Here is a 24,931-nt window from a genome sequence, read left to right on the forward strand (position 1 = left end):
TGATTTCACTCAATTTTTTCTCTCTCTCTCTGCGTGTGTGATGCGCATGTGATGGAGGGAGGTTTTTGAAGGGCTGGAGAGAAGAGACACACAGAAAAACAAAATTTGTTGAGAGAGAAGATGAAGAGAACCGTTGAGTACGTGACACGTGGCGGCAAGAAATGTCAGCCGTTCATTTTTTGTTGTATAGGATGTTTTGTATCATCTAGATATTCTCACCAATTAGGCGGAAGGAATTATGGACCGTTCATAAAAATATTTCTCCCAATTTTGGGATTAATAACAAACAAAATTCATTCTCTTTCTCCAATGTCCTTTTTTTTTTCTCTTAATTATGTGTTTTTTATTTTTATTATTAATTATTTTTCCATTACTTAATAAGCACATTTTTTATTTAACCTAATAACCCCATTTCTTTATTATTACCTATCTTCTCCAATTTTGACTCTATACAATCTTCACGTCGTTCGTTGATTCTAAATCTATGTTGTTTCCTGCACGTTATAAAATGGATCAAAGTGAAATGAAGTAATAATCCTTTATATGCACGGAAATGTAATAGTGTTCATATGACTTAATAAATATATCATTGGACTATCTAACTCAAATCATAAAACGTTAGGTTAGATTTGGGTGAATTTTTTTTAAGTAAAATTTTGGGTTAGCTCGTGGGTTAACATTTTTTCTACTGGGTCAACCCAGTCAACCGACCCAACCATACTTACTCGTGAATGTTTGATATTTGAATCTTATGATATTTCAGTTATTAACCTAACATCAATCGTGATAAGTATAATTTAAAAAAAAATAAAAGAATTTAAAAATCTAACTTCAAGATTTGATCGTAAACTTTATTCGAGTTTCTCGGTAACCAACTCAAAATTTCAAGTCAGTCTAAAATATTGCTCTAACATAGTTAATTGCAAGTAAGTTTTTACGTTCAAGTAAAATAATAATTTTATTATTTTTTTACATAAATTCCCAAAATTTCCATTAAATTGGGTTATTTCGTGTATTCTTATACTTCATATATTTTTGTAGCATTTTTCGTATTTTCTATATGTAACAACAAAGCCCGATGACTCGTTATTTATCACATTTACTATTATGAATCTAATTATATGGTAAATTGAGGAAATGGGTTTCAAATTAATATAATCTCATTTGGAAAAACAAACCTTAATTGCTTGCTTTGTTCGTAACTAAAAATAAACAAAAAAACACCTTAATTACTATTTCAAAAGTTTAATTTCTAATATCGGAGCGATCAATCAATTTACAATCATAAAAATTAAAAAAATGCAACAATTCTATTAATTTCATAAATATACGTTAATATATGTCAAAAGAATTTAAATTTAAATAAATAAACAACTCTATTGTAATAATTTAGTCAATATCTAATATTTATTATTATTATTATTATTATTATTATTATTATTATTATTATTTTGGGTCTAATAAGTACTTAAAAAAATGATTAACAACATGATGACGACATAAAGGCCGTTTTTTTGGCTTCAGCCTGGTGGCGCTTACCTAATAATATTTCGTCATTTTTTTAATTTTTTTTTTATAAAATAGATTAAATTAAATAAATACATAAAAAAATAAATGTTTACATTTATTATTATTGTTACTATTTGTAAAATGGCTTGAATTAAATAAAATAAAATAAGTAAATCAATGACAAATTACTTAATTCAATTTCTTATTATTTTTTATTTTTATTCTTTTGTTATGTATTTTTTAAATACTTTTAATAACATAAAAAGTAAAATAAAATAAAACAAACTACCAAAACAAGCTTCATTTTTAAATCATAAAACTATATTTTAAAAAACGATATTAATATTTTATAATTCTTCGATAATATCTCTTACCTTTTATTTATTTATCATAAAAAATAGAATGTACTATAACACTAGAGTTTTTGTGACCTCTTTCTCGATACGAATAGAAACCCGTCACACAATCTTGACAGTCATTAAGTCGGTATGCTCCTTTTTCCACGTTACTTGAGAAGACTACCCAACCGATAGTTTGATCTTACCCACTCCACATTCAATAATACTTTAACTCAAACGTCCTTACACGACATTTATTATGCATAATAATTTAAATCGTTAGGAATGAGCTAAACCTATAAGCACTTTATTTATTTATAGAAAATCAATTATGCTCGTAGCTCACTTACACGAGCATGAATGCATGGGCGATTGTGTAGGGGCAAGAAGGGCACGTGCCCCCTTTAAATTAATATATTTGCGTTTAATATATCTTTAAATTTTTGAAAATGCTTTTGTATTTACGATGTGTAAAATTTTTAAATATGGAAGATTATAAAATTAAAAAACATATTATTTAAAATTATGAAAATTTAAATATCATATTAAAAATTATTTATATTTTTTAGGTAAATGCTATGACCCTACTCTTTAAAGATATGGAAATAAATGCCATAAAATTCACGTTTTTATTTTGGCAGCTACCAAAGAAAGTAGGGATTTTAGGAATTAATATTTACCAATCAATTAATAACGAATTAATTGAGTAAAAATATATATAGAAATTATGAGTCGGTAGGACTAAATGCACTTAATTTATTGAACCAATTGATTTTTTATTTTAAATAATTTTTCCATTCATATGATAATAAAGTTAATTTTTTAAAAAATTAATTAAATATGTAGTTTGAATATTCCCATTTTTAATAAATATTATAAAATTAACATACTTTCAATTATACCCTTCAAAAATTGAGAATTTTCAACCCTACCCTCAATGTTTGAATGTTGTTGAAAATACCCTTTTAGGGAATTTCATTAGAACGTGTAAGGGGCTTAAAGGATTAAAACCAAATAAATAATACAAACAACCTCTAATTGGTTTTATTTATTTTTAACCCTAAGTTAAGAGTGTATGAACAGCCACACGCTCCTAATGCGTTGAATTTTTAGAACAAAACAAAAGATTTAATTGAGCAGGACAGGGGGAAAGTACTTGACAAAGCTTTATAAACGTAATTAAATGTGGTTATGTAATTCGCGACCGAAATGGTAATTACAGAACAATTTTTAACTTTTTGTTCGAGATTATATGTCTTGATTGAATTTCCGTTTTCAACTTTTTGTTTAAGATCATATACATCAATTAGTTGAATCGTATTTAGGCAGTATCAGTTCTTTAATATAGGCTTGTATGTGAGATTAGATAAACGATATATTCGTTATAAGGATGTGAAAACCTGTCTGTAATAGACACGTTTTAAAACTGTAAAGCTGATATGTAACGAATCAAAGCGGACAATTATGCTAGCAATGGACTTAAACTGTTACACAATCATGATGGTAGTTTGTAATTGTATCCATTAAACTATGCTCGAATTGATTCTAAAGTAATTTAGACACAAAAAGGTCATTGTTGACGATATTAGTCACATTTTCTCTCCTAATAAAATCGTGTCAAACGTTTGTCCTTTGCTTGCAACAAGTAGAGGTATTTAAAATGTTACTAATTAAAGATTACTTTTAAAATTTAAAATATATATTCTCAACCATGAAATTAAAATTTGTATTAATTTACTTCTCAACTTCGGATATTGTCTATTTGTTCCCAATTTTTCAATTTTGGTTTCATATTCTTTAAAGAAACTATATTTTTAGTTAAAAAAAATATATTTTTTCTTTTAATTTTCAAATTTTGGTTTGGTGTTAAAAAAAAAAAACATAAGTAGAAAGTAGATAACCTTAATCAAAACGAAAATAATATCTATAAACTAGGGCATCCACTAAATGATGACTCCAACTTTTGTCTTAGTTAATTGACTGTTTTTTTTTTTACGAAAATCTCAAAAAAGAGGAAGAATGAGACCGACCTCTAAGCCCAAGCAAAAAAAGAGTTAGAATGAACGATGAGAATCGACCTAACGAGATCAGATAATTATCCAAAGGAATCTAAATAATTCACTAATCGAAACGAAATTAGAATATCCAAAAATGAATACGCTAGATGTATGAGATGTATGAGAAAATGAAGGATGGTTGTAGCTAGCTGTATGATAGTGTGGAGATTAGTTTAAGAGAGATATAAGGAATTAAAGAAGTTAATTAAGGCACCTAAGATTCCTCGAAATGGACGCCCTACAATGTAGATTTTTCCTCCAAACATCCCCCTAGTTTCCTAGGTATACCAGGAAGAAATATTCATAAAGTAATTCATTCATGCAGGCTTGGTTGATGAAGCATTAATGCAAACAAATACAAAATAACTAAGTTTATGAACAATAAAATTACCAGGAAGTTTCAGAAAAACGACCGCAAAGCCTCGATGACCTTCTCGGGCCTGTTCATGATGATAATCAAAGACTTAGAACAGTATAGAGAAAGTTGGATGCAAATGAAGTGGAGGAAGTTTACCAGTCCTCTTGGGGCATGTGGCCAGCTCCATCAATAAGCTTGAGACGGATTGTTGATGAGTTCTGGTTTTGGAACTCTTCTGCAATGGACTGAGGTAGATACTTGTCTGAAATGCCCCATAGAACAAGACCTGGTTTGTCCCATCTGTGAGTCACAGGAATTTTTGTTAATTATTTACGATGAGATTTTGTCATGGGAGCTTAGTTTCTTGTCCTGACATTACAGCAGACAAGAAGTCACCCGCGTCTATGAACCAGTTTATTACAGCCTGACATTCATGCATTTCTGGAGATGGTTTTTTTTTTTAAATGCACTGTTCAGAGAATAAATGAAGCAACAGAACAACTTCAGAGAAACACATAATAACATCGAAAAATAGCTAAAACAAGGAGGTGACAAGAGAAAAACTGACCTTCCAGAAGCAAAGCCAGCACTTATCCGACTTAGAATATCATTGAAATTAGCTTTTCTTGCTGCTTCAAGTAAAGCTGAAAGGACAAGGGAAATTAGAAAAACTGACTTTCCGTGGGAGATCGATTACTTTAATCATTTCTCATGGGCGAGGGAATTGATCTCTGTCATAAGAAACTAATTTTAGCTGGTTTTATTTGATAAGAGAGCATCTTTATGTAACGAGGGTTGTGAGATCCCTCATCGATTGGAAAGAGAAACGAGTGCCAGCGAGGATGCTAGATATCACGGTCATGCTCGTCTAAGGTGTGTTGCCTATGGCCGCATGCCCATAACAAAGTCAAACCCTTTATGTCTTTCCATGTTCTAGTGTTAAACTTTTGTATTTATAGGAAGTATGACGTTTCGGAAAAATCATGTCTAAGCCTGCCATACATGAAATGCCTTAGAATGTACTATAGGGGATATGACTAGTTGTCAATTTCTCCCTACCAAAAGTTATATACTATGAGCCGTTGTTACTCTTTTGGAAAGTGAGTGCCGCACAATCGCAAGTCCGCTACCATCAAGAGTGCGATTGTGACACTGGGCACCGAAGAGGGTGGATTGTGAGATCCCACGTCGGTAGCAAATGGTGTTAAAAATCTTGAGGGAATGTTCGAAAGGAAAAGCTCGAAGACAATATCTACTGGCAGTGAGCTTGAGCCGTTACGCTTAATAAGAGTAATGTAGATTTTGGTACGTACCAAAACCAGGTCCTCCACTGGACAAGTATGGAAGTCTATAAACATCAGCCTTTTCCAGCTTTAATACGTATCTGCAAGCAGAGAAGTTAATGTGTCAACATTTCTAAAATGACTTTTTAAGTGTAAAAAAAGTGTATTAATCAAAACAGACTCTAAATATACATTTTGATAGTTTATCTAATAAAAGTTTATTAAGTTTTTAACATAATCCAGTTTTTTTTTTTTGGGGGTGAATTTATGATGATTATAACGACTCTGTAGTTAGAATTATATCACAGGAAGACAGTGAGTAATAACATAAGAACAATCCAGTGTCAAGATGCTCTTAGATACATACGCGCTGCCTGCTTCAATAAAACGTTCTGCCATAACTGCATTCTGGCATGTAAATTCACCAAACAGAGGGATCCTATACGCATAGTAAACAAACTGAAACATGTCATTAACAAGAACTTGAAAAGAAAAAAAAAGAAGTTATTTCCAAGATCAGAAGTGAAACAATAGATTGATTCTTATTAAAAATTAAGAAAATTACACAATTACTAAAAAGTTGACAGATGCGTCATTAGCAAATCAGAGCTAAAAGGGAACCAAAAAATTCAGAAGGCTCAATTAGTTTTTTCATCCTATCCCTAAATGAAGATTCTAAAACTCATGGTCAAAACTTAGTTAGAATCATCATATTGAACCTTAGCTGTTGAAATAACCCAGGAACAGGAGAAGAAACCGTTAATGGACTGTTTAGAATGGATATCTTTGATATCCTGCTCTGATTTTTCAAGGCCCATGTCAATCCATATGATCCCACCAGAAAACCCTTCAAGAAAATTGGATCAAGTTTAATTCAATGCAGTAGGATACGAATGGATGTACACTTCATGACACAATCATGTCAGCTTGGCTATATATCTAACATTCTATGAAACAATCTTTCCTGAAAAGTTCGGATCCAACCTGAATCACTAAGTTAAAGGGAGAGTCGACGCCGAGCACATCAAGTAGTTTATCCAGTTCCTCATGGTACTCTTTCTCTGTGCCAATGCAAATATCACATATGCTACAAAATAATATAATCAAACAACTACTAATTATTATAAAACGAGTGATTACAAGTTGCAAAACCTGTATAATTAAAGCCATATCCTGGTTGCGGTTTGTCACTGAAACCGAATCCTATCCAATCAGGAGCAAAGCAGTGGAATCCAAGAGCAGACAACTAGTCAATACAACAGAAAAAGTGAAACAAAAAAAAAGGTGAAGTTTCACCCAGAAAAAACAGTGCTAAGATATAATTTAAACGAAATATCCGGATAAAGAGTTGAGATCTCACGTCGATTGGGGAGTAGAACGAAATATTCTTTATAAGGGTGTGGAAACCTCTCCCTAGCCATTTTAAAAACCTTAAGGGGTAGCTCGAAAGGGAAAACCCAAAGAGGACAATATTTGCTAGCAGTGGGCTTGGGTGGTTACAAATGGTATCAGAGCCAACACTTGGCGATATGTCATCGAGGAGGTTGAGCCCCGAAAGAGATGTGAGAATGTTTACTTAATCCACCACACCTAAATGGTGTGAAAGTTATCTACTTATAATCAAATAAATTACAAGGATATGGAAAGATACTTATGGTAAGAAAGACAAATATAGATATTTGCCTTATAATAAAATATCAAATATGACATATATGTTAAACTATAATTTAGTACTAAATATCCTTAACACCCCCCGTAAGCTAAGCGTCTGATTTGAACGAACATGAAGCTTAGATCTAAAAAATTTAAAGAGAGGTCGAGAAACACTTTTCGTGAAGATGTCAACAACCTGGTTCGGAGGAGGCGTAGAGAAACACTTTCTTGCCCATCGAAAACTATAGAAGGATCGTCGCTCAACGGCGATGCTACCTTGGCTTCGGCGAGATTATGTCTAACCCATGAAGAGGGATCGTCACTCAGCGACGATGCTGCCTTGGCTGCAGTGAGAATATGTTAACCCAAGAAATAGAAGGGGAAACCTCGCAAGGGACAAAGACAATGTTGAAGCCGGAAGAGTTGCCACAGTGGGCAAAGAAGCCAATTTTGGCGAGAAGGGAGGCGGCGACTTGGTTGGCGAAGAGGCCAATGCGGCGCCTAGATTCCAAAGGTAAATCTCTGCAGAAGGTCGATAGGTTTAGGTTAGGGTTTCTGTGAAGGATGAAGAGAAGATTGTGAAAAAAATGAAAGACACTATGTTAGTTGAGGGAAAATCGATTGTGTTGGAAAAGGTGAGGTTGTATGTACCCAGTATGACGAAGGATGATTTGGAGGTCAAAAGGGTAGAGTAAAACAGTAATCAATCGGCTCTGCCTGCAACAGCCATGATGACTGCCCCTGCGACGTCAAAGCCAACAGTGGTGGTGGAAAAGAATATGAGTAGGGGATTCATAAACTATTGAAAATAAAGGATCGAGGTTGCTAAACCAAAAGGGCTATGATACCATGAGAATGTTTGCTTAATCCACCACACCTAAATGGTGTGTGAAAGTTCTTTATTTATAATCAAATAAATTATAAGGATATGAAAATAGTAATAAATATAAAGAACAATATATGAAAAGGAAAATGAAAGTCCAAAGAGGACAATTTCTGTTAGTAGTGAACTTGAGCGGTTACAAATGGTATCAGAGCCAGACACTAGGCGATATGCCATCAAGGAGGTTGAGCCCTGAAGGGGGTGGATATGAGGCGGTGTGCCAGCAAGGACGCTGGACCCCGAAGGGAGTAGATTGGGGGGTCCCACATCAATTGGAGAAAGGAACGAGTGCCAATGAGGATGCTGAGCCCCGAAAGGGGGTGGATTGTGAGATCCCATATCAGTTGGAGAGGAGAACGAAATGTTCTTTATAAGGGTGTGGAAGCTTCTCTCTAGCATACGCGTTTTAAAAATTTTGAGGGAAAACTCGAAAGGGAAAGTCCAAAGAGGATAATATCTGTGTTACAGAAACATAAGGTCACGAGTTAACGTGAATGTTCAATCTATCCATATCCAAACTCAGTCCAGCCAAGATTTCAGTCCTCAGAAGAAAAAAAAAATGTAACAAAATGGGTTGAAGAACTGTACAAGTCTTTCTATCTCGATCCTTTGGTTGACAGTCTTATGAGTTTCATGGTTTTGAGACTTTGGAAACTTGATAACAAGAAAGTTTAATGCAATTCTAAACACTAGTTTAGCAAGACCTCGTTCATGACAACTCGATAGCTATAAGATTGTGTTGGAGCGCCATGAAGGAAGACTATAGTTCCCCGCCGGCTGTTGGCGGCCCCTGCATGATCACAAGATATCCAATGTTTATCATTGAACCAAATAACTTGGAAGTAGCTAAAATGACATACCTGTCTCTCTAACAAACCATCTGAATTTTCCAGATTTGACGTAAGAGCCATATTCCTTTCCCTTGTCCTCTATCCTCTATTGAAAGATACACATGTTAGATGATTAATGTGCACAATGAGATGCAAATTCAGCCATTATGAAAAATCCTTGGAAACTACAAGAAGATTGATGAAATAAGCAAGTTATCAACATAATGACCTACAGATTTTCTCGACAAAGAACTCTATAGAATTTTTAAACATTAAATTGGAGATCAAATCCCCTGATCATATGCTACTCATTTTCAATTGATGGTCAACTTGAACATAAGAAGAAAAAAAATTAGGTATCTCAGTCACAAGCGAGATACACATATGAAACACATCGATCCTAAGAACGCGAAGAGAAATCAGAGAACAACAGGTCATAGACGAATTATGACAGTTGACAAGCACGATGAAATCGGTTCCACGCGTAGCTTGAATCGGTAATTTCCCGAAAAACTCATCAATCAATTTACTAATTAATTAACAGAACGGGGAATTAAATTTTCCGAGACGATTACCAGATCACTAGTTTAAAGTTAGTTTTGATGCGATGGAAAATGAATCGTACTTACATAGAGCATCTGCCCGACATTTCCATCCTCAGCGGGGCTCTCAGGAAGTTGAATCGCACTTCGGCTTGACGGATTGTCTGTCACGAACCCAAACGGATTGAAGCCGGGAGAATCAGAGTCGGCCTCGCCCGTTTCGTCTTTGCCCTTGGCACTGACAGTTATTCTGCCGCCGGCGGTTGCCGGTCTGATTCTTGTGGTGGCGGGAGTGAAATAGTAGTACGATTTTGTGGAGGCGGAAAGGGAAGAGAGTGGATAAGACGACGGTACGCTGAGAGGCTGAGAGAGAACAACCCTGGCCATTGGCTCCGTGACAGGTTTCGAGGCTGTGAACCAACGGTTTTAACGGACTTTTTTTAAGTCCTGTTCTTTTTTTTATGCTTACAGTATATTTATTTTTAATATAAAGTTCAATATATATTTTATGTAACTTTACACATTTCAATTAAGTATGTTTTAAACATCTTTAGTTTGGTCCTTAACCATTAATTAATGTTTAATGATTTCTTAATCAATAACATTTTTTTTCTAAATAATTTTTTTAATATAAGCTAAATATATATTTTAATGTGTATTATTTTAGTCTCGATAATTTTAAACATTTTAATTTAGGGCTTCATACATTATCAATTTTTAGTTGAGTGGTTGATTGTTAAAAAAGAAATCGCTATTTTTCAATTAAATCAATTAATAATTTAATTGATTTAATTGAAAAAAAAAATCTTTTGCGTAAGTTTCTACCTATTTTATAATTTTATAATTTTAAATAAATTTTGTGAGATCTGGCATCTTTGGAGATAATGATGGAACTTTTTTTTTTTATTTTTTTATTTTTATATAAGTATAAAAATCTATACCTAGTAGACGCATTATAAAATTGTGAGGTTAACGTTGATAAACCAAATTAGACAATATCTACTAGCGGTGGGGTTGAGTTGTTACAAATGGTATCAAAGGTAGATACTAGACGATATGCTAGTTAGGACGCTAAACCCTTAAAGGGGTGAAGCATAAGATCCCACATCAGTTGAGAGAGGAACGAAACATTTATTATAAAAAGTAGAGAAACCTCTATCTAGTAGATGCGTTTTAAAATCGTGAGACTGATGATGATACAAACCTCTCTCTAGTAAACGCGTTTTAAAACTGTGAGACTGATTGCGATATGTAACGAATAAAAACAGACAATATCTACGTGGCGTTTATGATTCCATTATATATACACATTTTTTTTAAAATAAATATATTAGATACATTTAGTTAAAAAAAAAAAAAAAAATATATATATATATATTATTAAATAATAAAAAAAAATTTTAGGGTAGACTTTCGACTTACACGACGACGTTAAATAAGGTTGACCTTTATATCTTCTTATTCCATGAAACAATTATTACAGCCGTTGGATCAACCGAGCTCAACGAGATCATGTTATCAATGGCCGTAGCGCATTAGAACCTTGGAAAACCGGAATAAGAGGATAGTTTCGAAGCTTCCATCGCGGTGGTTGAGCTCGGCAAAGTTGGAAATCCACTGTACACAAAAAAAAAAAAAAAAATAGAGAAAATCGGATACTTACCGGACCCGACCCGCCGTGGTTTTCAGGTCGACGGCGTTGTTCCTTCTCGGATTACAGCTTCAGAATCGTCCAACGTCTATCTACGACTACGGCCAAGATCTCACGTTCTCCATCAATGTTCTGTAATTCCCTTCAATCCTCTCTCTTTTCTCTACTTGAACTGTCTTCCAGGGTTTAGTTTTATGCTGTCATTCTCTTTCCGGGATGTATTTTGAACTTCCTTTTGTGTACAATTGCATTGCGGGAAGGGGAAAGTTGAGAGACGACAGAAACCAAGTTATTTTTTCGTGTTAAAAATTTGGTAATTCGACGATTTGTGATGTTTGTCTGTTTTCACCTGAAGGATAAGATTCAAGATTGTTGTTGAGTTTTGATTTCTGGTAATCTTCAATGGTGGATTTGCTTGGAACTTATGTGATCAGGGCGCAGGAAGGAAATCCCTAATTTAATGTTTCAGGAACCTGAGATACACAGAAACCGATTTGTTACCTGGTAGTTTCTTGTAGATTCTCGTGTTGTCTGAATCATTTTGTTTCTCTTGACATAAAATTTCTTCCTAATTTGTAGAAACGAGTTTCTTTTGTTTACTTTTATGGCATTGAAACCTGATTAGTTTGTGAGCCGATGGAGACCTGGAATTGAGGATGGTTGAAAATTGAAGTACTTCATTGTACATTATCCTAATAGATTGATTTCGTTAATATAATTGTTAAGAACTGACTCTCTATACTTGTTTGATCTCTGCGAGCTGCTGGCTTGATTTTTACTTTACTGAAAAATTAGAGCCTAATCTGTTTATTGTCTTCCCGATCTGTCTCTGCCTTCCTCAGAATCTTAAGCCATTTAGTTTTGTAATTGTTCATATGCTGATTAAGAAACGGTTAATTCTTGTTAGGGGCTGAATGAATTATGGAAGAACCCTCTCTTACCAGTGACCAATCACCTCAGGTGGAACACAGTGGCATTCATAAAGATGGAAATGAAGATGCTCCAATTTTGGAGTTAGATGGCCGTCGTGGAAGGAAGGAATTTGTTGCACCTGCTGTTGGAATGGAATTTGAGTCTTATGAGGATGCTTACAATTACTATAATTGTTACGCTAAGGAAGTTGGTTTTCGTGTTAGAGTGAAGAATTCATGGTTTAAGCGGAATAGTCGGGAAAAGTACGGTGCGGTACTTTGTTGCAGTAGCCAAGGTTTCAAAAGAATTAAAGATGTTAACCGATTAAGAAAGGATACCAGAACAGGTTGTCCTGCAATGATAAGGATGAGGCTTATGGACTCACAAAGATGGAGGGTTCTTGAAGTTTCACTTGAGCATAACCATTTATTAGGTTCTAAGATTTACAAATCGATGAAGAAGATGAACGGTGGAGCTAAAAGGAAGATACAGTTGAGCTCTGATGCAGAAGATCGAACTATCAATTTGTATCGAGCACTTGTGATCGATGCTGGTGGTAGTGTGGCCACAGATACTAGTGCCAAAAAAGTTAGGATTATTCCCGATCATCGAAATCATTTGAACCTTAAAAAAGGTGATTCGCAAGCCATCTATAACTACCTATGTCGCATGCAGTTAACTAACCCAAACTTCTATTACTCGATGGATCTCAATGACGAGGGGCGCCTGCGTAATATGATTTGGGTCGACGCTCGATCAAGAGCTGCGTGTGCTTTTTTTGGTGATGTCATTTGCTTTGACAACTCATATTTGTCTAATAAATATGAGATTCCCCTTGTCGCATTTGTTGGAATAAATCACCACGGTCAGTCAGTGCTGCTTGGTTGTGGCCTCTTGGCTGGTGAGACAACAGAGTCTTATACTTGGTTATTTAGAGCTTGGCTGTCGTGTATGTCGGGCCGCTCTCCTCAAACGATTATTACAGATAGGTGCAGGCATTTGCAAGCTGCGATTACTGAGGTATTGCCGAAGTCTCAACATCGCTTTGGCTTGTCGTATATCATGAAGAAAGTGCCTGAGAAGCTTGGAGGATTGAGGAACTATGATGCCATCAAGAAGGCATTTAATAAAGCAGTTTATGAAACTCTGAAAGTGATTGAATTTGACTCTGCTTGGGGATTCATGATCCAACGATTTGGAATTGGCGATCACGAATGGCTTAGATCGCTATTCGAAGACCGAGGCCAGTGGGCTCCTGTTTATTTGAAAGACACATTTTTTGCTGGTATGTCTGCCATGGGTCGAGGGGAGAAACTAAATCCTTTCTTTGATAAGTATGTTCACAAACAAACCCCATTGAAAGAATTTCTCGACAAGTATGAATTAGCTTTACAAAAGAAGCACAAGGAAGAGGCATCTGCTGATATAGAATCAAGAAACTCTTCCCCCACTTTAAAAACAAGATGTTCTTTTGAGTTGCAGCTCTCAAAAGCGTTTACAAGAGAAATATTCACAAAATTCCAGTTCGAAGTTGAAGAAATGTATTCATGCTTCAGCACGACACAGTTCCAAGTCGACGGTCCGTTGGTCATATTCTTGGTGAAGGAACGCATAGTGAGCGAGGGCAATAGGAGGGAGATTCGAGAATACGAGGTTCTTTACAACAGAACCGCAGGCGAGGTTCGTTGTATATGCAGTTGCTTTAACTTCTATGGATATCTATGTCGACATGCGTTATGTGTACTTAATTTCAACGGGGTCGAGGAGATTCCTTCTAGATACGTGTTATCCCGATGGAAAAAGGATTATAAGAGATTGTATGTTCCAGATCACGAAACCGATATTGTCGATGGTTCCGAGCGTGTGCGATGGTTCAATCAGTTGTACAAAAGTGCCTTACAAGTTGTAGAAGAAGGGGTGATTTCTCTTGACCATTACAAGGCTGCATTGCAAGCGTTTGAGGAATCATTAAGTAGGGTTCATGAAACAGTAAGAGAAGAGAAGCATGAGTAAACTCCGACTGAAGCTCGATCGATACGACATGCTCGTCTAGATAGAAATAGTTGTTGCTATACCATTGATACGGAATTTTTACTGTGAATCAGTGTAAAGTCTTCTTCACTCTTTTCTGAATCATTTGCCTGTTTATGTCCTCTACGAACTTGGAGGGGTATTGAAAGTAAGAAGAATGGGCTGAGGTTTAAAATAAAGGGGGGTTGCTGATGAGATTGGAAGCTTTAATGTTCTAGTAGAAGTTCCAATTTTAATATTTGAGATATGAATATTCAAATATCTTAACCTCAATAAGAAGAAGAAACGAGTACATGTCAGCTTGTTTTATGAATGGAACATTTTATAGCATAGTTCAAATAATGAATTTTTCTTATAAATCGAATTATTTTATTAGTGTGTTATATTTATTAACTTAAAAATAAAATATGTCAATATTACTTTGTTAGAAGTTGAATTTAATTTTAAATGAAAAAAATTAGCTCCATTGATAGAATAATTTAAGAGTATACCGCGACAATATTAAAAAAAATAAAATAAAAATTTAAATATCATTTTAGTCTTTTTAAAATTTGTTTGATTTTAATTGGTATATATACTTTCAATAAAATTTTAAAATAGCTCATATTTTTAGTTTATGGTTAATTTTTTCTATCAATAAATTATAGAAATTTGTTCGCATAAAATAATTTATTGCAGGAAAATTATTACCATTATTTGATAATTTTTGGTAAAAATTATTAAAAATACTAAATTTAAAATTTATTAAAAAATAGCTGAAATACACCTTTGTTTTTTTTTAAAATTATATTTTCATACAAAAAAAAAAAAAAAAAAACTTTCAAAATGTCTATATATATATATATATATATATATATATATATTTATCGAATTTTCGTATTTTCCTTAAAGTTTAAAAATGTTTACTATAGTTTTGAAATTTGGACTTTTAAATACTTTCTAATTTAAAAATGAGAAAATTTGAGGGGGAAAAAAAAAAGAAAAAAAAAAGATCTTTCTATAATGGGCGGGATTCATAAGAAAGAGGGGAAAGATGAAGCGGGAAGCAAGGTGAAAACCCGCTGAATTTCGGTCACTTCGGCGCGAATTTTGCAGAGCTCCTAGTCCTTCTCCTCAAGCTCGCGTCTCGATTCCTCTACCAGAGAAGTTACTTACTGACCGCCATAGCCTCTGCTCTCAAGGTACGTTCTGTTCTATACTTCCCGTTTGCTTTCCAAGAAAACGATCCACTGAAAGAAAGCACCATCTAAGAAAAGGTTTTGATCCTGAGTTTCTATATCATTACTATTGTTTCAGTCATTTACTTTTGAAATTTGCGGAAAGAAAGACCTACTAGTGGATTGAGAAATGAAGTTTAAGGCATATCTGACTGATAATGGGGTAAATCTCCTGGAGAAGAGATTTCTACCTGCCCTAGACAAGATGGGCAAAATATGCCATCTCTATTTGACAAGAGAATATGTCATCTTCCTGCATAATCTCCTAAATGGTGATGGAATTCAATCAATTGCTCAGTTTCGTAAAGAAGCTCTGTTTGATGACTACCGAATCTCCAGCCAGAACGATGATCGTATTGCGTTTGCCATAGACATTTCGCTTCTCCACCGTGCAGTTCGTAGTAGTGTTAGCATTTGTTCTGAGTTTGGTAATGGTCCAACAGCGAATCGACTCCAAATTAAGTTGGTGAAGAAGTTGCCTCTGAATTGCACCCAATCAATGCCTTTCCTTACATTTGAGACTAAAGGTTACAAATCTGCTGTCATTCAGGATGTACCAATCTCAAAGCCTATGTCAAGAGGTCAAGTTCTTGAACTTCAAACTGCTCTAGATATGGCACAGGATTTGCCTCAGACGCTTGTGCAGGTTCCTGATCTTAACCAGTTGCAGAACTTTGTGGATCGAATGAAGAATGTTGGGGATTTGCTGAATGTCTCCATAAGCAAGTATGGAGATTTACATGTGCAGATTTTCACAACGTTGATCACTCTTGGTGCTGAGTATCGAAAGTTATTTGTTATAGGGGAACAAGCAAATGCTCCAGCTGAAGATCAAAATCTAAGTGCTCAGACTAGATCAACCAGAGCAATATCGAGGGGGGATGCTCAATCTGTACAGGTGAGTGTGAAGCACTTTGCCAAGAGTCTTCAGTATCACTTGGCCAAGCCAGATTGCACTTTCTATGGCATTGCTCCTCAGGGCGCCTGCTTGACTGTGATATTTCAGTTCTTCATTCCCGGCTCTCGGCAGACTGATAAATCAATCAGTCTACATTGCCGGCTTCCTGTTCTTGACCCTGGAACCAGTTGAATTCTGATTAACTTCTCTCATTTGACGTTATGAATCTATGTTAATGCCAAATGTAAGACATCTTGAATTTTTTTCTGTGGTCAGTTGGAAATGTTTGAGTTCTTCTTGAATACAAATACTTTGGTCAATTACTTGTGAATTTCGATCTCAGTAAACAGCTAGAAATAGACTAGAGAGGGAGGGCGGAGGTTGTTGATTCAAGAACTCAACGCCATCACCAGTAATCTTTACACGAACATAAACCATGTTTGAAATGGTGAAATCTGGTTCTGTCCCTAACAATTACTTCCCTATCATACACCTTTGAGATCAACTTTGCTACACTGTGACAATCCAGGCACATTCTAAGGTTCTTCACAATTCTAATTGTGACCCCAGGCGGTGAATTAATGAGTCCAAAAGCAATGGCCAGCTTCTCACTGTGACGAAAGACTGAATTCTCTTTATCCTCTTCTGCTATATCAAGGAACACTTTTGAGATATCTGGTGAATACCCTGCAAATTTCAGGTCTTGGGTCATTTTTTCTAGCTTAACATCAATTTCTTTGGTTTGAGGGTGTGACCGGTCCCCAGCTACGAATTCGTGAACTGTGCCGTTCATCTCTATCAAACTGCAACCAGGTATTTTCTTGATTCCTTTGTCCATCATCATCTGTCTCAGGTCTCGCAGGTCATTCCATCTCTTGCAAGCTGCATATATATTACACAGGAGAACATAGACTGCACCATTCTCAGGCTCCAACTCAAGAATCTGCTTTGCAACCATTTCGGCCATATTGGCTTCTCTATGAACTCTACAACCAGCTAGAAGAGCCCCCCAGACAATTGAATTGGGTTCTATTGGCATGTTCTTGATAACTTCATGGGCTTCTTTTAGACGACCAGCTCGAGCAAGAAGATCAACCAGACAACCATAGTGTGTTATATTGGGTTCAATACCATGTTGGGTTGTCATGCTAAGAAAAAACTCTCGTCCTTTATCGACCATGCCTGTGTGAGTACAGGCAGAAAGAACTCCAATGTACGTAACATCATCTGGTAAAATTGAAGCTTCTAGCATTTTAGAAAATATATCAAGAGCTTTCTCACCGTGGCCATTAACTGCAAGGCCAACTATTATGGTTGTCCAGGTAAACTTGTCTCTCTGGTGCATCTCTCTGAATACTCTTTCTGCTTTGTCAACATTTCCACACTTGAAGTACATGTCTATTAAAGCATTTCTAACAAATGCATCATTGTTGATCTTGTTCTTGTCGATATAAGTCTTTATCCATTCTCCCAACTCCAGGGCCCCTAGCTGTGCACAAGCAGTCAGAATACTGACCATAGTGAACTCATCAGGCTTTACACTGGTTGCTTGCATATGGCGGAATAAGTCGAATGCTTCCTTGAATCGGTTCGTGTGGAGGTATCCATCAATCATGGCAGTCCATGAAACACAGTCTTTCTCAGGCATTTGGTCGAAGTAGTTCCGAGCAACATCAATCTCTCCCAAGTTGGTAAACCCAGATACAATGGTCGTCCAAGATATGATATCTTTGTTGTTCATATTTCTGAAAATCCCAAGGGCAGAATCCATTTCCCCGCAGGCAGCATACATATCAATCAGAGCATTTTCAAGAACCAAATTGCTCTCAACCTTGCAGTTGTTCACACAACTATGAACGTGCTTCCCAGTTTTGAAATCCTTCAATTTGGAGCAAGCTGAAAGGATTAAAACAAGGGTCACCGTTGTGGGCAGCACTTGTTTTTCCTCCATACCAAGAAAAAGTCTTCTTGATTCCTCAAACTTCCCAACTTTATTGTAAGCAGCAATCATCATATTCCAAGCAATTACATCAGCCTTAGAACCAGCATCCAAGACCCCACGAGCCGTGTCCAGTAGGCCACACAAAAGATACATTTGCACCAAAGCAGTGTGAACAAAGACATTAGACAGCAGCCCATGCTTCAGAACATGGCCATGAAGCTCTCTTCCACATTGCAATGCAATGTCTCTTGTAAATCCCTTGAACAGAAAAGGGAAGGAGTAATTATCAGGCTTAACACCTCTCCTCAGCATTTCCAGGTACAAAGAAACTCCAAGCTCAGGAGAATCCAACCGGGAGTAGCCTCTGATCATGGTGTTCCAGATGAACAAATTCGGTTCAGGCATTTCATCAAACAGATGACGAGCATATTTCAAGTCACCGCATTCGTGGGTACAACAAAAGGCCATAACTCTGTTTTGAAGAACTGGATTGGCAGCGAGACCTGTTTTGATTGCTCGACAGTGAATTTGTTGAAGCTGGTCCATGGATTCACAGATCTCGAGAAGAGAGATTAGAGGGTGGGTGGTTGAAGAGAGGGGCTTTGAAGCTGTGCAGGCTATGGTGGCCATTTGCTTCAATTTTGTGAACATGTCGATGATGCAGCCCAGTCCTGAAACGCACCGGGGATGGCATGTGCCACGTTTCTTACTAATTTATTTCTTTTAATAAATTTTAAAATTAGCTGATTGTATTTTTTTTTTCATTTTCTAAACTTTATTTCATTTATTGATCATTATACTAGGTAAATTAGAAAAATTTCAAATTTTTAAAAGCTAAATTGAAAATTTTTAAACAAAGTTTTTGAGAGAGTATAATTATCAAAATTTAAAATTAATATTATCGTAGTTAATTGATTTTTACTGCGTCTAATGTATATTAGTCCATAAATTTTAATTTAGTTTATTGAGCAATTTAGTTGAAATAATTTAAAAATTAAAAAAATTTAATTATTATTAGGTTAAAAATAATTTTGATTCCAGAATTTTGAAGTAATAATATAAATGAATGATTTAGTAATTTTAGTTTAAAAGTTCTAACTCATCCTTAAAATCTGATAAAATTCTCTTAAATAATTTAATTTGTATAATAAAATTATTATGGATTAATTATGAGAGTTTTATTAAATTTAAAAATTATTTATGAAATTTTATATCATTTTTTTTTGCGGGTTTTTATATATATATATATTTTTTATAGAAGCATAAACAATTTCCCCCATTTTCTTCATCATCGTTGGGGAGAAAGTTGTAAAAAAACCACCCAGAGGCAGCGGTCAAAGCCTATTCCCGACTCCGAGTACGGAAACGATTCCGGAGGCAACCTCGGGGGGTTGCATGAAAATTTGGCGCCAATTCGATTCTCAGGCGATCTTCGGCTGCGGAGCCACTCTGTAACAACAAATTCATAGGAAATGAATCTTTACGCTCACGACCTGTCTGTGTTGGATTATAATTTTGGCTTCTCCGAACCGTACGGCGAGCCCTTCTCTCGCCATACCGTTCCCTCCGCTATTTCTTCAACTGCTTTCCTCAATGAAGACGACGACGTTTACCGTTCTAGCTGGGCTGCAAGGAATAATCGCGAAATGCCCGGCGGCAGTCCCCCCAATCGCCGGCATGACGGATCGTCGCCTCTTCCACTGGGAATGGACTGGAGTCCCCCTCCTCAGAAATGGGTACTGTTTTTTTTTTTTTTTTTTTTTTTTTAAATTTTTTTGGGNTTTTTTTTTTTTTTTTTTTTTTTAAAATTCTTTTGGGTGTTGCCTTTATTATTCATAGCTTCGGTTTTTGAATTATGAGTATGGTCCTGAATTACATATTTGTATCTTCGTTAAAATTCCTCCGTTGGGGTTTTTATTAGTTCGGTGGTAGTTTCAATATGATTGGAGCTGATTATTCTTTTTCCATAGGCCGTGTATAACATTGTGGATGAATTGATAATGTCTTTATTTAGTTGTTCATGAATTTCATACTGGGGTTCTTGCAAAAGCTAAATATCTTTGATATCGAACCGCACTGCTGCTTGCTATCTAAAATGATGTTATTAGGATGTTGATCGACGCTGCTCTGCTTTCGTGCGCGATCTTAGTTGGGGGACTTGGGGTTTGTGCTGTGGGAACTTCCTAAAAATGATATATCGTCCACGGACCATGGCTTGTTATAGTCAGGGCTTTGAGTTTGATTTGATATGCCCTATTCAGGGGGTTTTGGGTCAATTCTTTGTTATCTATATACATTTTATAAGACGCAAGTAGTTGTACTTGTAAACATGGAAGATTAGCTGTTTTTCTTCTCTCTCTCTCTGAGATTTCACATTGGTGGGAGATGGGAACGAAACATTCTTTACAAGGGTGTGAAAACCTCTCCTTAGCAAACACGTCTTAAAAACCTTGAGGGAAAATCGGAAAGGGAAAGTCCAAAGGGGACAATATTTGCTAGCGGTGGGCTTGGGCTGTTCCACTCTCTCTCAAACGTAGTTCTGCCTGCCCAGGATGGAAGAATTTGTTTCAAGTTTAGGATTTAAATGGTAGCTTTCCTTGTGTTTGTTCCATGATACTATGAACTAGTTTTGGTTGGAAATAATCCTTAAGTTTCTAATGTTAGTAGCGCAGATTGTGTTGGGCCCTGCTAGCACTCTATCAAATTACTTTGCGTTTATTGTCTTTTTATATTTACTAATTGGAAGTGATTATTCTGGGCTCTTAGCTCCTTCATGCTCAGGAGTGTTTTCTTATTATATCATTGAAACGTTTAATGTTTCTTTATAAAAAAAAAAAGGATGGACAGGGCACGGTGTGGCCTCACGATCCGCTCACTGGATGGAGTTACTGTGTCACAATTCCTTCATGGACTACAATTCCGAAATCAAATGGTTCAGAACCTGTGGTGGTAATTTCCATGTTTCTGTTGTTTGTCTTTGAATGCAGAAATATTAGGCATTGATATACGTGTGCGGTTTTTTTTTTTAAAGATAGATATATATGTAAATTGCTTGAAGAAGTTAGGCGTTCTTCCTCCGAACATGGCTGTGTTGCTCAATATTTAAAGAAGCTTTATGATTTCTATCTTATGCTTTACAAAATTTACAGTTTTACACGGTTCAAGTTGGATTGCAATCTCCAGAAGGTAACTATTCTACAAGAGAGATATCAAGAAGATTTAACGAGTTTCTAGAGCTATTTTACGAGGTAACATTTATTATATTCTGTTTCTTAAAATTGTTACTGTTCCTCGTCATGTACTACTTATATTAATTTTAGGCGTTACTGTAATTTATAAAAACAGATTCATCTTTAACCATGTTTTTAATCTATCTGTGCTCTTCATTATCTTTTGTAGCTCAAAAAAGTATTGCCTAAGAAACAATTGCCTCCAGCTCCCCCAAAAAAGGTTTTGAGAATGAAAAACAGCGCCTTTTATGACGAGGTAAGTAGTAAATGAATCTTAAGGTTCAATTATTATTATTATTATTTTTTATTTTATTCCTGAAGGCGAAAACTGTTTAATCAAGTATGAAGATGTACAACGTATGACCGACAATTGTGCATGATAAATATGACGACTTATCAAATCAAGGAAACGAGAATATTCTAAAATGCCTATATTATTTCATTGCAGCGGAAGTCTTCCTTGGAGGAATGGATGGAAAAGATGCTGTCAGACATCGACGTATCAAGAAGTGTTCCAGTGGCAAATTTTCTTGAACTCGAAGCTGCGGTGAGATCATGTAGGTGTCATATGGTTGCATGCTCGCTGACATACGGGAAAGGAAGTTTAGAAATAAAAACTTGAATAACCACAAATGATTTAAGTGAACATGTTAGACATGTTCGGTCAATTATGATCATCTATTAACGTTGTATGTTAACCAGTAGCTGACTCGTTGTGTTTTAATTTTTCAGTTTTCAGTGATGTTAATCCCCAGATATCGAAGGAGGTTTCTTCTAATATTACGCTAACAAGCTCAACTATTTCTATTGCTGCTGCTTCTTCTGTTGCCTCCAGTCCACATGATGATGCGTGTTATGTGGAACCTGAACTTGTAGCTCCAAGACATGGAGATAACGAGGGTGTAGAATTGGAAATCGATAAACCTGCGCTGGAAAAAGCTCGAACAGACATGGAAAATCTTGTAGTAAGATCGAACCAAGAAGTGTCTGAGAAACAATTCCTTGCAACAAAGGTGTGGGTGATTTGATTGTGGGCCATTTATTTGCTTTAGGTTTTCCTCTTTTTTGGTCATAAATCTCTTATTTACTTCTTTTGATCTCATCGTCGGGTTTCAAACGGCTAAGTAAATGCCTTGATCTTTTTCCAGGATGAACAAGTGCCCACAGAATCAACAATGATGTCAATTTTAGAGGAGAACAAAGTTTTGATGCAAGAGTTGGATGCTTCAAGAGAACAGCTCCAGTACTTGCAAAAACAATATGAAGAGTTTGTGATAAAATCAAAATCCGACGTCGAGTTGTTTGTCAATGAAATTAAATCTCTTCGAGGTGCTCAGATAGACTTGAAGCAGGAGTGCAGCCAATTGATGGAAGAGAAATCAGGATTAGAGGTAAGATTCTCCTTTTCACCATGTAGGTTCCTAGTTTTATACTGTTAGCTGGTTAAAATTTAACACCGACGTTCTGTGTAACCTGTCTGCTAATTCGTGACCAATTTCGTGGTTCTTGCGGCGTAAGGCCTTTTAAGTGGGAAATTATTTGAAGCTTGGTTGCGAGTTTAATGTAGAATAGGGGGAATCATATGTGCATCGAGTTGACGATTATAACTTAAAACAGATATTTTTTAATCTATGAGAGGATGTTGCGACACGAAACTTTCCCGAAAAAGGTTATAGTTGAATTTGAGATCCCACATCGGTTGAAGAGGGAAACAAAACATTCCTTATAAGGGTGTGGAAACCTCTCCCTAGTAGACGTGTTTTAAAACCGTGAGGTTGACGGCGATACGTAACAGGTTAAAACGGACAATATCTGCTAGTGGTATGTTTGGGCTCTATTACAAATGGTATCAGAGCCAGACACCGAGTGGTGTGCCAACAAGGACGCTGGACCCCAGGGGGAATGAATTGTGAGATCTCACATCAGTCGGAGAGGGGAATGAAACATTCCTTATTAGGGTGTGGAAACCTCTCCCTAATAGACGCGTTTTAAAACCATGAGGTTAACGGCGATACATAACGAGCCAAAGCGGACAATATCTGCTTGTAGTGGGCTTGTGCTTTTACAAATGGTATTAGAGCTAGACACTGGACGGTCTGCCAGCGAGGACGCGGGATCCCAAGGAGGGTGGATTGTGAGATCCCCACATTAGATGGAGAGGGGAACGAAACACTCCTTATAAGTGTGTGGAAATCTCTCTTCCTAGTAGATTCGTTTTAAAATTATGAAGCTGATGGCAATACATAACGGGTCAAAATCGACAATATCTGTTAGTGATGGGCTTGGACTATTACACGATGCTTCCTCTATAGATTTTGAGGAGAAGCAACGAAACGATGGCGGACCAATGCATAAGCATAGATAAAGGAATTATTGGTAGCTTTTGGGTGTCCAATGTCAGTGACTAAGATGCAAACTGTTTCGGTGATCTCAGAAGCTTATTTTGGTTTAGTTTCCCCCAGCCTTTGTATGTAATGTGTATTTGCCTTCTCTGATAACATGTAGTATTTGCTCTGTTTTCTTTAGAGGCTACTTCAACCTGAAAAACATAGAATGGAGCAAGCTGATATTGCTAATCAAAAGCTTCTGCACGATTACGAATTTCTTCAATGCCGCCTTAAAGACTCTAGTGTCGACTTTTTCGTCGAGGAGGAAGATAAACTAATTCTCGAATCGGCACCAACAGCTGATGATGCTATAGAACTGTTGGCAACATCTGATAATCTCATTAGCCTTCTTTTAGCAGAGGTACTTCTTTTGTTTCCATTTAAATGTATTTGCATTATGAACACCTTGATGATCCTGAATGTCACATATTTTGGTACGTACAACCAGGCAAAGCTGCTCGCACGTGATGCCGAAGCCGATGGCATGGCTGGATCAGCTACTCCAAATGGAACTGATGAAGGGGCAGGTGACAAAGTATTAAGGAATGTACTAGCGAACATGTTCGTCGAAAATGCCCGATTAAGGATGCAGGTGAACTCTGTCATCCGTTGTGCTCTAAGTGCAAAAGGGATCACTGAGAAAGATGAAGATGAATCTGTCCAGGAAGAACTGTTGTTCTAAACACGTTTTTAGAGGAAGAGATTCCCAAAAAATGGGAGAATGTTCTTGATAGATATTGGAGCGTGAATTGACATTTTCATTTTAACTTATAAAAATATATCAACAGAACATTAGTAATGTAAACTTAATATTTATTTTCATAGGTTAAGATGTTTATCCATTAATTTAAATACATTTGTATGATTTTTTTTATATAAATTTGTAGTTTTTTCATCAAATTTTAAAATCTCGCTTTTACCTCGAGCTAAGAAGATAATGTTTTTCAACGTGGAGTTTGAATAAAATTTTATTTATGTATAAATAAAATGAAAATAAATTATATGTTTTGGTTCTTCATGTTTGGATATCTCGACTAAATTTAAGGAAGAAAAAAAAAACGATCTCGACCCTCTAAAAATAACCTAATAAAGACACTTAAATTATTATGTGAAACTGGCTCCATGTTCGATCCACATTCACCACCGAAAAATTCAAAGATCGCTTTGTCATTTATCATATTCAACGATCCAATTGTGGGGATTGCTCGTG

The 24,931-nt window shown here is 35.9% G+C and overlaps 5 protein-coding genes across 8 annotated transcripts; 3 read left to right on the forward strand and 2 right to left on the reverse strand.

Moving 5' to 3' along the window:
- Positions 1-4,061: 4,061 nt before the first annotated feature.
- On the reverse strand, positions 4,062-9,886 carry LOC111488487 (haloalkane dehalogenase 2). The gene is made up of 11 exons (XM_023136242.1): positions 9,541-9,886; positions 8,942-9,017; positions 8,786-8,871; positions 6,698-6,791; positions 6,530-6,606; positions 6,265-6,392; positions 5,913-5,984; positions 5,576-5,646; positions 4,831-4,906; positions 4,419-4,562; positions 4,062-4,344 (listed from the first exon to the last, which is right to left on the reverse strand). Exons 1-11 carry the CDS (start codon positions 9,838-9,840, stop codon positions 4,305-4,307), a joined length of 1,164 nt encoding a protein of 387 aa, XP_022992010.1. The 5' UTR covers positions 9,841-9,886; the 3' UTR covers positions 4,062-4,304.
- A 1,144-nt stretch (positions 9,887-11,030) lies between these two features.
- LOC111488040 (protein FAR1-RELATED SEQUENCE 6-like) lies at positions 11,031-14,290 on the forward strand. 2 transcript variants are annotated; one of them, XM_023135620.1, is made up of 2 exons: positions 11,031-11,238; positions 12,012-14,290. In XM_023135620.1, exon 2 carries the CDS (start codon positions 12,026-12,028, stop codon positions 14,027-14,029), a length of 2,004 nt encoding a protein of 667 aa, XP_022991388.1. In that variant the 5' UTR covers positions 11,031-11,238; positions 12,012-12,025; the 3' UTR covers positions 14,030-14,290. The 2 variants fall into 2 exon arrangements, with proteins under 2 accessions (XP_022991388.1, XP_022991389.1); XM_023135621.1 differs by lacking the exon at positions 11,031-11,238 and adding an exon at positions 11,252-11,608.
- A 758-nt stretch (positions 14,291-15,048) lies between these two features.
- LOC111488042 lies at positions 15,049-16,640 on the forward strand. 3 transcript variants are annotated; one of them, XR_002719152.1, is made up of 4 exons: positions 15,049-15,228; positions 15,344-16,162; positions 16,244-16,406; positions 16,506-16,640. XR_002719152.1 is itself a non-coding variant. In XM_023135623.1 (2 exons), exon 2 carries the CDS (start codon positions 15,395-15,397, stop codon positions 16,352-16,354), a length of 960 nt encoding a protein of 319 aa, XP_022991391.1. In that variant the 5' UTR covers positions 15,050-15,228; positions 15,344-15,394; the 3' UTR covers positions 16,355-16,482. The 3 variants fall into 3 exon arrangements, 1 of the variants encoding a protein (XP_022991391.1); XR_002719151.1 differs by having other exon boundaries at positions 15,050-15,228; positions 15,344-16,406; XM_023135623.1 differs by lacking the exon at positions 16,506-16,640 and having other exon boundaries at positions 15,050-15,228; positions 15,344-16,482.
- Positions 16,549-19,440, reverse strand: LOC111488039 (putative pentatricopeptide repeat-containing protein At3g15930). The gene is made up of 2 exons (XM_023135618.1): positions 19,363-19,440; positions 16,549-18,789 (listed from the first exon to the last, which is right to left on the reverse strand). The coding sequence occupies exon 2, from the start codon at positions 18,753-18,755 to the stop codon at positions 16,569-16,571; it is 2,187 nt and encodes a 728-aa protein (XP_022991386.1). The 5' UTR covers positions 18,756-18,789; positions 19,363-19,440; the 3' UTR covers positions 16,549-16,568.
- On the forward strand, positions 19,406-24,539 carry LOC111488041 (PX domain-containing protein EREX-like). Its single transcript, XM_023135622.1, has 9 exons — positions 19,406-19,840; positions 20,943-21,053; positions 21,254-21,352; positions 21,504-21,590; positions 21,783-21,891; positions 22,067-22,347; positions 22,483-22,725; positions 23,861-24,082; positions 24,170-24,539. Exons 1-9 carry the CDS (start codon positions 19,577-19,579, stop codon positions 24,401-24,403), a joined length of 1,650 nt encoding a protein of 549 aa, XP_022991390.1. The 5' UTR covers positions 19,406-19,576; the 3' UTR covers positions 24,404-24,539.
- Positions 24,540-24,931: the final 392 nt, after the last annotated feature.

The sequence above is a fragment of the Cucurbita maxima genome, unplaced genomic scaffold (assembly GCF_002738345.1).
Source record: "Cucurbita maxima cultivar Rimu unplaced genomic scaffold, Cmax_1.0 Cma_Scf00013, whole genome shotgun sequence".
NCBI lineage: Eukaryota > Viridiplantae > Streptophyta > Magnoliopsida > Cucurbitales > Cucurbitaceae > Cucurbita > Cucurbita maxima.

Coding starts and splice junctions, on each gene's coding strand:
- LOC111488487 (XM_023136242.1), bottom strand. CDS start 9,840: ATGGCCAGGGTTGTTCTCTCTCAGCCTCTCAGCGTACCGTCGTCTTAT. Junction 9,018..9,540: donor ATGTCGGGCAGATGCTCTAT/GTAAGTACGATT, acceptor ATCTTTCAATAG/AGGATAGAGGACAAGGGAAA. Junction 6,792..8,785: donor ATCGAGTTGTCATGAACGAG/GTCTTGCTAAAC, acceptor TGTATTGACTAG/TTGTCTGCTCTTGGATTCCA.
- LOC111488040 (XM_023135620.1), top strand. CDS start 12,026: ATGGAAGAACCCTCTCTTACCAGTGACCAATCACCTCAGGTGGAACAC.
- LOC111488042 (XM_023135623.1), top strand. CDS start 15,395: ATGAAGTTTAAGGCATATCTGACTGATAATGGGGTAAATCTCCTGGAG.
- LOC111488039 (XM_023135618.1), bottom strand. CDS start 18,755: ATGTTCACAAAATTGAAGCAAATGGCCACCATAGCCTGCACAGCTTCA.
- LOC111488041 (XM_023135622.1), top strand. CDS start 19,577: ATGAATCTTTACGCTCACGACCTGTCTGTGTTGGATTATAATTTTGGC. Junction 21,054..21,253: donor ATGGTTCAGAACCTGTGGTG/GTAATTTCCATG, acceptor CAAAATTTACAG/TTTTACACGGTTCAAGTTGG. Junction 22,726..23,860: donor AAGAGAAATCAGGATTAGAG/GTAAGATTCTCC, acceptor TGTTTTCTTTAG/AGGCTACTTCAACCTGAAAA.